General features: G+C 41.8%; 1 protein-coding gene across 3 annotated transcripts in view; it reads left to right on the plus strand.

Moving 5' to 3' along the window:
- BRD1 (bromodomain containing 1) overlaps window positions 1-13,943 on the plus strand; it is a 93,692-nt gene that overhangs the window by 47,541 nt on the left and 32,208 nt on the right. The window contains exon 8 of one of the 3 annotated variants that reach the window (XM_019509354.1): window positions 12,572-12,788. The exons of the other annotated variants lie outside the window; for them this stretch is intronic. Within the exon in view, the coding sequence (XP_019364899.1) occupies window positions 12,572-12,588 (17 nt within the window). The 3' untranslated portion in view covers window positions 12,589-12,788. Of the gene's footprint in view, window positions 1-12,571; window positions 12,789-13,943 lie in introns of those variants that run through there. 3 annotated transcript variants of the gene reach the window in all.

Genomic DNA, 13,943 nt, shown 5'->3' on the forward strand with positions numbered 1-13,943 from the left:
ACAGGCCCTGACGCAATGTTTTTTCTGGCCTGACTGACCTCTGATGAGCACTTCAGCTTCAGAGCGCTTTAGTGCTGTATTGACATGCAGCCAGTCCCTACTGGAGCATTTCAGAATTGCTGCAGTGGTGTACAGCAGCTGTGCTCTCCAGCCAGAGGGCATGATGGAGTGTTGCTCAGTCTTCCACTATTCCTCTGTGCTTTGCTTTTCACCCCTCTCCCTCCCAATGGGGGATGGAGGTAAAGGGTTGTGGAATAGACAGGGAACTCTTTCCTGTGTAGCTGTCTATTCTCAGGAGACATGCAAGGAATCCTTTTATCCAGGGGCTGGAGGGAGGGGGGCACCAGAGTGGCAGCAGGGTTCTGTTCTTAGCAAAGGCTTATCTAAGCTGGTAGCTCTAGAGGCAGGAGTCTCCTCATCAGCTTCATTTTCCCTTTATCCCTGCTCTGCAGCCAACATCTACTACATTAACTGTTTTACACTGCCTACCACCCCACCCCTTTTCTCCTGTAGTCAGCACAACTCCTTTCCCAGGCCGCCTTGTTCTGCCCAAGGCACAAAAATAGCTAGGCTTGCCTTTGCTTTAGACAGTTTTCTGTTCCACTTCATTTTTTATGAAATAAGTGCTTTCATAAATAATTACATGCCATAACACTTCAAACGTATTTCCCCCCCATTTTAAAACTTGCCCCCCTCTCCCTTGAAATTGTTACCTAAGATGGTGTATTTTTAAAGGTTTGTTGACTTTTAGCACTTGGAACTTGAGTGAGCATTTTCATAAATCAGTATAATATTCAGTATTTTGTAATAAGAAACCGTTTAGGTTTCTTGATGTCATGGGTTATGTTCAGACTTGGCCGACATAGTTTGTCTAATTCCTTGATTAAAATTCATCTTAGTAATACTAAAATGAATACTGTGATCATCTCGGTAAAGTTAACTGTGACATTTTTTGATGCATGTTTTCATTCTTTGTGATAAAAATGAAATGCAAAGAGGGAATTCAGAAGTGGTGTTTTCTTGTCAAAGTATCAAAAGTAGTGAATTGTAAAGTGGTACATAAGACTCATGAATTGGGGATATGCTGTCACAGCTGAATCCAAAATACCTTCCTTTTCAAGGCCTACTACAAATGTTCCACCGTTAATTTGTGAACTTTTACAACCCTCTGCAGTTTCATTCTTCTAAGTCTATAGGTTAGATGTGTAACATACCATTGAAGATACCAAAATCAGAGTTTTATATCCGAGTTATCGTGTTGGCTATAGATCAGTTTTATAATTCGTGCTTGCTTAACAGATTTAAGAAGTATGTATACATGATCTGAGTTTTGCAAGTTGAACTTGATAGCATAAATATTAGTCATGCATATGTTAGCAAGATCAGAATCTGTATGTTGGCATGCATGCTTGTTCATGTAAAACATGCGAAAGGTGGGGTTGTGTGGCATTGCCTAAATTTATATCAAGGAACTCTCAGTGGTGTCCTTCCACAGATGTACAGGACTGCCATATTCACATTTATCTAGATCCTCTTGCTGGTATTCAACTCCCTGATCCATTTCCACCAGGATTACTTGAAATGCTTCTTTTATATGAAGAGCCTGCCAAGAAATTTTGATTTCTTTCTCCCCTGAAATGTGAATATCTCTCAACAAAAGATTGTATTGCTTTGGGTCAGCGAAGGTTTTACAGTTTTAATTATATTATCATTTGTGGCGACATCAGCAAGGCAATTTGTGAGGCACACTGTATACCTTTTTTAATTGCCTCATAGCATACCGCCATACGGCTACTGCATTACTTCTTTTTTAAACAGCCTGCCATGTGTTTCTTTCTTTTCTTCACAAAACATTATGTGCTTCTCCATTTCAGATAAGGCAACATGTTCAGTCCTTTAAACTTCACATTATCTAACCTGCAGGGCTTGGGTACCTGCAGGCCTGGTATTCATCAGGGGGAATTAACAGCTTTCTTTTGACACGTACATCATTTGTTTCTAGTTTGTAAGTCTGTGAGGTACTTTTTAAGCCATAACTGATACTGTATATTTTAAAAGGTTCTGAAATCCTTCTCTTTTATAATTTCTTGCCCCAGTCAATGTGTTCAAATTTATAGTTAGGAAGGAACAGATTTTAAGGTGGAGGATAATGCAAGATTCAACTGGACACACAAAAATGAAAATGACTCAGTAGGCTCCAATGCTGCAGCAAAGGATATGGAAAGTTATAGTGCATCACAAGATTTATATGAATTGATTATGTAATTTTTTAAAAAAAAAATGCTAATAGTACACTGACGTGTGGCAGCAGGATTATTACATGCATTTTTGGGACACTGTTATGCTACTGTATTCAGGTCTGATAAACCCTTACCTGTAGTAGAGAGATGGTTAGCTTTGTTAGTCTCAAGCCAGGCAGGTAGTTCAAGGAGGTATGGCACTATAGAGACTTAACTGATTGTGAGGCATAAGCTTTCTTAGATAACAATCATCAGATGTTCTGAATGGAAGGGAAGAATGAAAGGGTTTTGTATAGAAGAGAAACGGGGAGGAGGAAAGGACACTGCTAATAGAGGTAAAAAGTGAGCTAATTAAATCAGCTGGAATGAGCAAATTGGCACCTTGGGGATAGTGTAGTTAACAGTCCAAGTAATTGGATAAGAATCCTGTTGAGACTAGGTGCATTGATACATCAGTCCGATATTAGATTGGCACCAATATAAAGAAAATTGTCTGTATCTGTCCAATGTGACTTATTAATTTGTGTGATAAATGTCCGTGCGTGCGCACAGTTCCAGCCGCAGTGCAGCACATAGGCAGCCAGGAGCACACCCGGCAGTGTGGAGAGCTGCCTGCAGCTGCTAAGTCTGTTGTGGTGCAAGAGGAGGGGAAGGGAAGGGGTGTTGGGGTATAGATCAAGGCCCCCGCAGTGAGGGAGGAAGTGGGGCTGGGGCAGGTGCTGCCCAGCCGGAGTGGGGAGGGGCGCAGGACAGAGCTATAAGTGGCTTGTCCACGAGGCAGGGAGGGCATGTGCCCCCCAGATCTCTGCGGCACTGCACAAGCTGCAGATGTGGGCTTTAGCTGGGGTGGTCACGGGACTGAGCTGCAGCTCATCTGGGGGGCACGGGAAGGGAAAGGGGGGCAGCTCCTGCTGCTGCGCGTGGATTATCTGGTGGCTCCCGCTGCTCATTCAGGAGTGCATGGAGGGGGCGGGGAAGGGGCCCCCAGATCTGCCCAGCTGGGAAGAACTCAGCTCAGCCCCAGCCCGCCCCGCACACGTGTCCCTCTCCCCGTACCATCCCAGATGAGCAGCAGGAACCACCAGACAAACACCGGATGAGCTGCCCCACCCCCACCCTTCCCCTGCCTCCCAGATGAGCTGCAGGCCACCCCATACTGTGCAGTTCTGGGGGGAACATGCTCGCCTCCTGGCCAAGCCACTTGCAGTTCTGTCCTGTACCCCTCGCAGTCCTGGCTGGGCAGTGCCTGCCCCACCCCTAGCCTTACTCACTCCCTCACCATGGGGGTCTTGATCTGCACCCCTCGCACCCTTTCCTTCCCCCCTCCCCTTCCACCACAACAGACTTACCAGCTGGATGCTGAAGAGCTGTGTATCAGAAATCAGACTGGTATTGGTTGATATGCCTCCTTAAAAATCGGCTATCGGTATTGGCCCCAAAAATCTCTATCAGTGCACTCCTAGTTGAGACCATAGTTAACATGGTCTGGTTTTTAGATCATTTCATGTTTTGCAGTTTTATGTTCAAGTTAGTTTTTAAAATGATTTTTTTTTCTTCTTTATTTTGAGGTCAGTGATGACATGTCCAGGGAGGTTTAAAGTGTTCCACTACAGGCTATTATGTGTTTCTGAACTGTGTTGAATTGTTGCCTATTGGTTTTTTTTACGTAGGGATTGACCTGTCTGGCCAGTGTGGATGGCAGAAAGCCAGCGTAAGCAGGCATTAAAGACATTGGTGGTGGAGCAGGTGAATGAACCCCAGATGTTAAAATTTGGTTTGATCTGGTGATGATGTGGTTTGTGTTGATGAAAGGTCACAGGTGGCATCTGGGTCTGTGACATGGCCTGGTGGTTTGGTGAAAACAGGAATTGGGTAGTCTGTTGCTGGGGAGATGTTGTTTGAGGTTGGGGGGTTGCCTGTAAGTCAGGCATGCTTGTCCCCCCACAGCTACCTTGAGATGGTCATAATTTTCAAGGAAAGTCTGGAAGTCATTAATGATTTGTTCAGGCCGGGGGCTGGAGGTGATGATGAGAGAGATTCTGTTGCCCTTCTCACGGGGTTGGTATAATATGGCCTGCAGGCTGGGTTCAACCTGCCAGGCCATTCTATCCAGCTAGTGGAGCCCCTCTAAAATTTAGACAATTGTTACTGGCTGGTGGCTGCCTGTCTAGAAGCTGATGGGGTGCCAGCAGCAGGAGGAGCTGGCAGCAGGTCTCATAAGCAGCAAGGCCCACCTGCTTCCCCCCCCAGCTCCCAACCAGAGGCTTCTGACCTGGGACCACATGGCTGATCCCTAGCCCACCCTCCGTCCAAGAGTGGAAACTCGGGTATGAACGGCAGGGGGGAAGACCGCCGGTGATTGCCCCACTGCATGGGGCTCACAGGACTCTGGCTCTGTGCCTCCATGTACCACTCCTGACTAGAATGTCAGGAGCACCATGTGGAGGCATGGAGCTGGCCCAGCCGAATGGCACAGGACCTCCCACAGCTCCTGGCACTCTAATGTACCACTGGGCTGGCTCCATGCCATGCCCTGCAGGTCCTGGCCATGCAGCTAGGAGCCACATACTATCAGAGCCATCCCAGCCCTTCCTAGCAGCTCACAGTTCCTGGCTACATGGCTGGGACTGCAGGACACAGCACAAGCTAGCCAGGACCTGTGGGGGTTGGGCTGGGCTGGCTCCATGCTGCATTGTGCAATCTCTGTTTTGCAGCCAGGAACCGCAGGGGCCAGGCTGGCTCTGGTAGCATACAGTCCCTGGCTGCATGGCTGGGACTGCAGAATGCAGCAGGAGCCAGCCTAGCCTCCATGGTTCCTGGCTGGCTCCATGCTGCACCGTGCGAGTCCCGGCCTTGCAGCTGGGAACTGCATGGCACAGCACGGAACCAGCCTGGCCGGTCCCTTCCTGGTAGTATGCCCTTCTCCCTCCTTCCCTCCTCCCCCCCCCCCCCCCCCCCCACACACACACAAAGTTGTACTTCTGGGGCAATGGGAGGGACTTCTGGTGGCAAAGGTCAGGGGTTAGGGGCAGGACTTTTGGCTACAAGGTGGTGTCCAAGAGTTGAGGTAACTGTCACAGGTCGGGGATACCTATGCAGCACTTGAGAGCTCCCCAAAACTTGTTAAGCAGCCCTCCAGCCAAAATAATTGCCTACCCCTGGTATAGCAGGTCAGAATGAGGTCCGAGTCTAGTTGTGTTGATTTGAGTGGCTAAAGTTTGGGATTGTACTGTAAATGTAGGAAGCCCTGTTCCAGATCCATAAGGTGTGTGCATCCCAGGTGGTGAGATCAGAACAGATAGTTCTAATATAGAGCAGGGGTCAACAGCCTTTACTAAAAACAGGCTTGTGATTTAACCACAGTTGAAGTTCACTGATCCTGACTGCCTCCTCAGCTCCATGCTCTCTGCCTAAGGGCTACTGTCTCCCCACAAATTTCCCCCCTTTTCCCATACCCCTATTGCAGTCTCTGCAGCAAGGGAGACAAGGATTTTGAGTGGCCAGTTTGGAGGCAAGGGTAGGCAGAAGCTGCAGTGGCTGGGGCAGGGCGTGAGACTGAAGTTGAAGCATGTTTTACCAAGAACCATAGGCTGTTAGTAGAAATGCAGGCAGGATCTAGCAGAAGCAAGGGGATTGGATGGTTGTTCTTAAAGCGTGCAGTGGATCAGATGTTTGGAGGCACGATCCAGTACAAGTTGCTGACCCTAACATAGGATGAAAGACGGTCTTCTGGCTTCCAGTACAATGTGGTGGTGATGCGACCATTACAGAGTTACAAAATAATGTCCAAGAAATGAATTTACTGAGTGAGTCAGCACCACCAATCTTACCCATGGGAATCAAAAAATAGGCAAATTGCCAGCTTCGGCTGGAGTTTCTTAACACTGTTAAATCATGCACCGAGTGAGAGTAAACGGCTCTGCTTGTTACTAGCATTAACCTGTCTAGGGTGATAATTATGGCAAGTAATAATAAATGGTGGATCTGAAGGCAAAGATGGTTCAGTTTTAGAAAATGTTTCAAGTGTATGCAAGAAGTATCAGTCTTCTGGTTTCAAGTTGCATTAGAAGTTTTGTGTCTTGCAATTCATGGTCCTCTCTTCTTTTTCTGTTATGACATACTCTTTTCGAAATTTCTTCTACCTTGTTGCTGTTAGTCCTTCTTGTGGTACAGCTTTGACCTCTTTTCTTCAACAACAGCCTTCTAGCAAGAAAAGTGGCAACCATTCTTGACCATATTTCCATGCTGGGTGATCCGTCTGTCTCAAAACACTCCAGAAAAGGACAAGTCTGTTGAGAGGAGACGATCCTGACAGCTTTTGATCTTGCTGGAATTTCATGTTAAAGACTCTAGAAAAGAAGAGGAGGAAGCTATTTATGTGAGGCCCTGGAGAGGGATATTGGAAGTTTTTCATACGAGCTGCTGAACTCCTGGTTTTGCTTATATTAAGTTCCTTCACAGAAATGTATTTAATGTTCATAAAGTTTCATTGTCTCCTCCAGAAAAGGAAACATCTTCAAGGAAGCACAAGAAAGCAGTTGCAGAATACATTATTTTATATATAAAATCAATCCCTGTCCCAGAAGAAGGTATTCTTATAGCAAACTGGAAGTTTTGAAGACAGGATGTTTTTTTTTGTTTTGTTTTGTTTTTTTCTAACATATTCTGCAACTGTTTTCTAATGCTTCCTTGAAGACATGTTTCGTTTCGTGGAGGAGATGATGAAACTTTATGAACATTAAAGAAATTTCACTCATTAAATATATATTTCACTCTTACACTTGGAACCCTCAGAAAAGATTTATTATGCATCTGGTGAAATCTAGAGTTGAAGTAAAGCAGAAAAATTAAATTAACAGGTACAAGTACAGGAATCCTTTTTCCAGGGATGTTTCCTAGGTGGTTCAGAAAACCTTGGGCAATCAATTAGGAAATCTTAATTCACATTTTTTTTACCTTAATCCTGTTTCTCCATTCCTCTGGAATACTTTAAAAGCTTATTCTTCAAGTTATGCATTACAATTCATAGTTGATTAGAGATGAAAAATATTAATATTTGTGAAATGGCACTTGAGGATGTCTTCTATTCCCTCTGAAGAAGTAAGCCTATTGCTTACAAAAGCATATTCTATGAATCTTTGATGTAGTTAGTCTACAAAGTGCAAATCTACTTTGCCATGTCCATTGCCTCACCAGTATATCTAGCAAATTTATTTGTGAGCAGACATCTGATTGAATGTGAGTATAATGATAAATACTGAAAATATTTTATATTTACAGTACTGAGGGCATTCATTCAGGGCATCAGCCTGCTTTCCTTCAGCTTATTAGCCTTCATTTTCTTTCATGTTATAGTAGCCTCTCTCATGTCAAGTTGAGTCCATTTTCTCAGCACAGGAAAATCACAAGAGGAGGCTGTTGTAACGAGTTGGGGGGTTTTTTGGTTTTGCTTTTTTTGAGGGAAACATTAATGGGCCAGTGATGAATTAACAGAAGAGCATCCTTATTCCTTGTTAAAGAACTGGTACTTCATAGTGTTTCCAATTGTACTTGTTACTGGGGATGCTGAACCAAACCTATGGGCAGCAATGGAGAGAACTGACTGCTAGGAAAGGTCAAACCTATTCCCACAGTGTTTTATACCAACACCAAACAAGTCCCAGATTCAGCACAACCTTAACAGAGATGCATGGGTCAAGCTGGACAGACCAACATCTGGATATGGATGCTTCAAAACAACATTTCACAAGATGAACATCATGGACAGCCCCCTGTGTGAATGAATGTGGTGTCCAACAAATTGCACAGCACTTAGTCAAATGCTGCAATCTTTAGAAATGCTTACATGGGGCATATGGAATCTGCACATGGAGTGATACCAAAAAGTGGCTTCTAGATTTGGAAGTTGATATCTGAACCCATATGAGAGAGAAATAAAGAGCTGACCAGTACTGTCAAGTGTCAGGTTGGCACAAAAGGTTCAAAGTGGGTGCATCTACATGAGACACTTTACTGTGCATTAGACTTAACTTGCTGCGCAATAGTGTCACAGTCTGTATGTTCCTGGCACTTAGGGCAAAGTAGATTAATTTACTGTGCTGTCAGATAATCCCATGATATAGGTAAGTAAATAGATGAAAAAACTGGAACCAAAAAGAAAGTGATGTTCTTTTGCAAATGTATTCTGTGCTGCCAAGTACACTGTCAACTTAAAAATTGATTTTGTTTTACAAATGAATAGGAGGTAGTTTCAAGTGCCTTACCAAGTGCTCCTCAGCCAATTTGTGTTTTTTATAATCCTATGGGTTTTAAATGGTGGTTCTTCCCTCCTCCCCCCCCCCATTTCTGTCCCCCATGGTACTGTGGAAAACATTCACCCAAAGATACTTCCTCTCTAGTTAATTTTAAAACCCTAAAATAACACGTTGTTAAATACAGAGTAATTTAAAGAAGTAGTTTTATTGGAAAATAAAAGAGAAGGGTCATGGGTTATTCTAGTGGCCTTAAACTGATCTATCAAGCTGTTTTATTCTAAACTGGTACTTTTTCACCGCTAGAACTAGCCGGGCACAAATTCTGACTTCAGAAAGCCTAGCTTTCAAAGACTGTATTCAGATTGTAGTTAATATTCTGCTATTAAAAGTTCTGTCCCCCATTTTGGATAAAATACATGTACTTATCCAAAAAAGATTTTGTATCTAAAAGAATGAACACCCTGCAGATTCTTCTGATTAAGTTTCTTGTCAATTGATTGGAAATACAGGTGATAAGACTGTTACTTGTCTTTAACTCTGTTATCCCTTCATCCATGCACTAAATGCTACCTAAAAGTACTGAGTTTAGTTTAATTTCTAACGAGTCAGGAGAATTTTCTTTTTGAAGCCTGTCTGTGTACTCAGGGGCAACACATAGGAGGTGTATGTGCACCCCCCCCGAGAGCGCTGGCGCACCCGCATCAGGCCGCGCTCCCTGTTTAGCCAGCAGGAGGGGGGCAGGCAGGAGCACCAGTGCACCCCCTGCAAGCGCTGGCCAGGGAGCAGAGCCATCAGCAAAAGCGACCGCACTGCTTCCAGAAGTAGCCATGGGAGTTCCAGAAGTGGCGCGGCCGCTTTTACGGTGAGTGGGATCAGCTGCCGGGGGCCCCCTACCAGTTGCTGACTCAAGAGGCACCAGACACCCATGCATGTACTGATGGCCCAATAATTAAAATAGCTTGAATGATTACTTTCTGTTCTTACTCATTTTGAGTACTGCATTTTCCCACAACAAATTATATGCATTCCAACGCTGAAGAAAGTAACGTGAGCAGGGATTTAAGAGAACTATTATAGGTAGAAACTGTCAACTGTAATGCCATAGGTCTGAGGAAGATCATTAAACAGACCCATATGAGTTTTCATTGCAGCATGCACATCATTATTCAGAATACAAGATCAGCTGTCATAGGGCTCATATCTGAAAAGCCTATAAAAGATTACTGACTGCTTCAAGGAAATTAATTTATTAAAGTCAATCTATCTGGAGAAAATTAAACTGGGCACATCTATACATGCAATTAATGCACAGCAATAAACTCTGGAGCATATCACACCAGAGTCTATAGCTCCTGGGTTCCACATTCAAACGTGTACCGGGAACTACAGCATGTTGAGCTGAGTCGGAGGAGCCCCTGCTGGCAGGGGGAGGGGACAGGCAGTCAGCTTGCCAGCCCAGGGCTGCTCTGACCCAGGTCAGCATACTACAGAGGGGCGGGGTGAGGCATGAGGTCACTTCAGTGCAAAGCTAGCCAGCGGGCAGCCCCTGCACTGAAACACACTCATGCCCTGGCTAGTCCCATCAGCATCTACATGTGCATTGCTGCAGAGTAAAAAATACTTCCACCAGAGGGTAGTATTTACAAGTACTAACCAATGGTGGAGTTAATTAGTTTACTCCATCCTAATAGCACTGCATTTGTAGATGCTGAAATGTTTACTGTAGAGCTAATTCGGCAAATCTACAGTAAGCGTCTCATGTATATGAATCCTGTAGCTATCTGGTCATCATCCCACCATTGCCATAAACTAGAATTTGTATTGACTGCCTTCCAACATAGAGTGCTCAACCATGAGGCAGGTGATACCTTTTAAAATGCATATTTTTCCCCTCTTCCAATGGCTGAGAGTTGTTATGGCTTCCAAAAAGGGACTTGCTTTCAAAAGGGAACTAAGTTGCACCTGCCTGGTAATTTCGTTTTCATGTGGGTGCTGTGTCCAGGAATTAGACTTTCCCTCTTATGGGGAGCTTGGATACTTGAGTTCTAGTGAGGGGAAACTATATATTGTTTCAGTCTGTTAAAATTGCAGTTCTGGCAGGGGAGAGTAGTTACTGTAGAACTAGTAAATAGTTGGACTAAAATAAGTCCTGCTGGACAATTATGAGAGACTGGTAGGCTTTTACAGCAAAATGAAGAACTCTAAATATTTTATAAGATAAACAGGTAAGTTCTATTTTTATTCTCCTTTGTGGTGATGACTCCAATTTGTGATGTGTATTAATTCATCACATTAAAATTATTGTCTATTTATTTAAGTTTAGCAAATGTACAAATACAGACATGTATCTGTAAATATAAAATTTTCATTAAAATATAGAAGAGTTGGAAAAAAAAGTACCTAAAATGCAACTAGTTCTTTTCCTGCTCCTTTTAGGGCATAAACTCATATTTAGTATTTGTATCATTTCATAATTTAGAAATGCATGACCATTCTGGTCTTAGATTCTTATCCTTGATTATCGTCACTGCATCTTGGCATCAAATATCCTAAATATTAAAGTTGCTTTAGTGAGAGTGCTTTTTCTTATGAGCATCATCACACAGTAAAATAAATGGATAAAAGCCAATCTGTATATAACTATATTAGTTAACAGTGTATTTATTTGTGGCCTGCTTTAGGTCATTCAAATTTGAGCTTACTGAGTTCACACTGCAAAGTTTTTAAACTCCTCTGAATTACGCATATGCCTTTTATGGTGTGTACTGTATGTCCCTATCATCACAAATCATTTCTTTGCTGGAGTTACTGATGACTCCTGGAAAACCCTTTTTAAAACATTCTATGGAAAGAGTGTTTTTTCTTGCATTCTGAGTTTTCTGATACTTTTACAAATTTTTCTGGTATGTTTTTTTTAAATGTTCCAGGGATATTGTCTACTAGCTTAGTATTATGCTGTTGTTTGTTTGAGAGCTAGCAGCGATTCTGGTGCTGTATCAGCCTAGAGCAAGAGACAGGCCTTGTCTTTTGGACATTTTAGTCTCCAAGATGGGTTCATTTTCATCTAGAATGGTGCAGTTCAAAATGAATCGCTTTACCAGAGTAATGCTAATGAACTAAGGACTTTTCTTATTCCAGAGTTTCAATTAATATTAGTTAGACATAGGATGAATTCTTAAATGGTCTTTCTGAGACTTAACTAAAAGAGGCACTTTTCTGATCCATCAGATTTGATTTTTTTGTTACATGAACGTTTCCCATTTAGGAACTTGAAGGACGCAATCATTCAATGTGTAGGTTACCAGAACTTTTACATCACTGGCCCTCATTGAACTTCCTCCGTTTTCTTTGAACAGTTGAGCCTGGTGAAGGTTATGAGCAAACTTGTTTCTCAAGTATTATCTCTTCACCCTGGCTTTTGGCTACCTTCTTCAGGATTACAGTAACTTGTTCTGATTTGTCCATGTGCTTGGAGGACTGTTTTGAAATTCTCTGAACTTTGACAGGCTCAGAGATCTGCCAATGCACTTTGCTTGAGGGGTGTATACCTTTTTTGCACTCCCAAGATTTACTTGTTCTGAGATTCATTTTCTGAGAGCTCTGTGGATGTCTTTCTGTGCTATTGTTACAGTTTGAAAATTATTGAAATTTGCGTATTTTTCAGTAACTAGAGGGAGGTATCCTGATGTTCACTGACTTGGTTAGCATATTCTTTTCACTACCTCTGTATATGAAAATCTCTTAAAATAGGGTCATCTGTCTTCTTATTCTCATTGGAAGGAAGTTTAAATAATCAAAGCCATGTTCTTGATGAATATCACACTTGTGAAGGTTATATTCTGTACTTTCACCTTCTTATGTAAATAATTTTCTTTTTTGACAAAGAGCGACTGAATCGAAATGAAGCCTCTATTTTAGTCTTGCCCCTTGTGAAACTTGTTTTAAGTATTTAGTGTTACTACGTGGAACATTTGTGTAGTTTGCTCTGTCTCTGGACACTGCTGCAAGGATGGCATATTTATTTAAAAGCTTTGTTTCCTTTCAGTAAGATTTAATGGCTTTTTCACTGTCTTCCAGGTTCTCATATTAACTAATATCATGCTGGGTATTTATCTCTTTGGATCCTAATTATTTTCTTATCCTCACCATGGAATGGAATTCAATTAAATGATCATTTTGGAACGCAGAAAGACAATTACATTTCAAGTAATTATTTTGGATCATGTTGGAGACACCAGCCATCCTTAAAACAAAAACAAAAAACTTGAACACTGTTGGAGGAAGTCTTTGACATATATGAACCTATGCTCTTCATTCAATGTATTTCCCCATCTCCGTAAGTTATAAAGTTGTACATGTTACAATATATGTGACACAAATTGGTCGCAATTTTTTTTACTAGTCCCCAGAGTGCTTACTCACAGATCATGCTCTTTTGAGGACTGATTGGTTAAGAATATTCCATCTTCACTCTCTCCCCAACCAATCTAATCTTCCTTTTTTACAGAAATTTGAAATAATGCATAAAATAGGTACTATATCCAGTTTTTGTGCATTTATGTTTTTATAAAACAGACACTCTATAAAACCTGTATTGTTAAAGGAAGAATCTGACTGAGAGTTTCTGACTCTCTGGGTATCCAGTATAATTGCATAAGTCAGGTCTTGGTAGCCAGTAGTTCATAATACATACTAAAATATAAAAAACTAACATTTTTATATAAGCCGTGATGCACTTTATAAAGCTGTATTGGATGCCTCTGTTTGGCGATTCAAAATATTTGAAAATACATCTCATTCTTTAGCTGTACAGGTATCAAGGTTTAATAGAACACATTATCCTGTTCTTGAATATGTTTATGTGTATACCAAGCTGTGCATAAGATGGCTTGAATTATGTTGAAAGTTTAAATGAGTTCTGCTGGTTTGATGTTGTTATATTGTCAGCAGAATCTCAAAATGAGTACAGCCTTAAATGTACAACTTCTTCACATTTTTGTTTGTGTTTTGTACTTTCTTAGAATGTATTGTACCTCAGACTCCCATTTTTTGCTTTCAGATTCCCCATGTTTACTCTGTCATTCTGCATTTTGTGTCCTCCCACTTTACTGAATTTGTTAGATAGATAAAGTTAACCTACTTGGCTTCACCTCAAGCCACAGTGAACATTTATTTGCAGCATAAAGAGTAATTTTTATTTTACAAATACTTAAAAACTTTTTGTCCTGACTTACCAGCATTGACGAAAAACCCATGAATAACTAACAGATGAATCTTAAATGTATTATTTCTTTAAGGTTCCTTTTTTAATTGCCTACCTCAAGAAAGATTTAGCATAAACTAGAAAAGGAGTAGGAATTAACCCCTGCAGTTAAAATAAATTACTCTTTTCATTTAGTAAGTTTCTTTGTTCCAGCTGTCTGCCTGATTTTTTTTTTTTTTTTTTTTT

This window comes from Gavialis gangeticus, unplaced genomic scaffold (assembly GCF_001723915.1).
Source record: "Gavialis gangeticus isolate Ggan-Ray unplaced genomic scaffold, GavGan_comp1, whole genome shotgun sequence".
NCBI lineage: Eukaryota > Metazoa > Chordata > Crocodylia > Gavialidae > Gavialis > Gavialis gangeticus.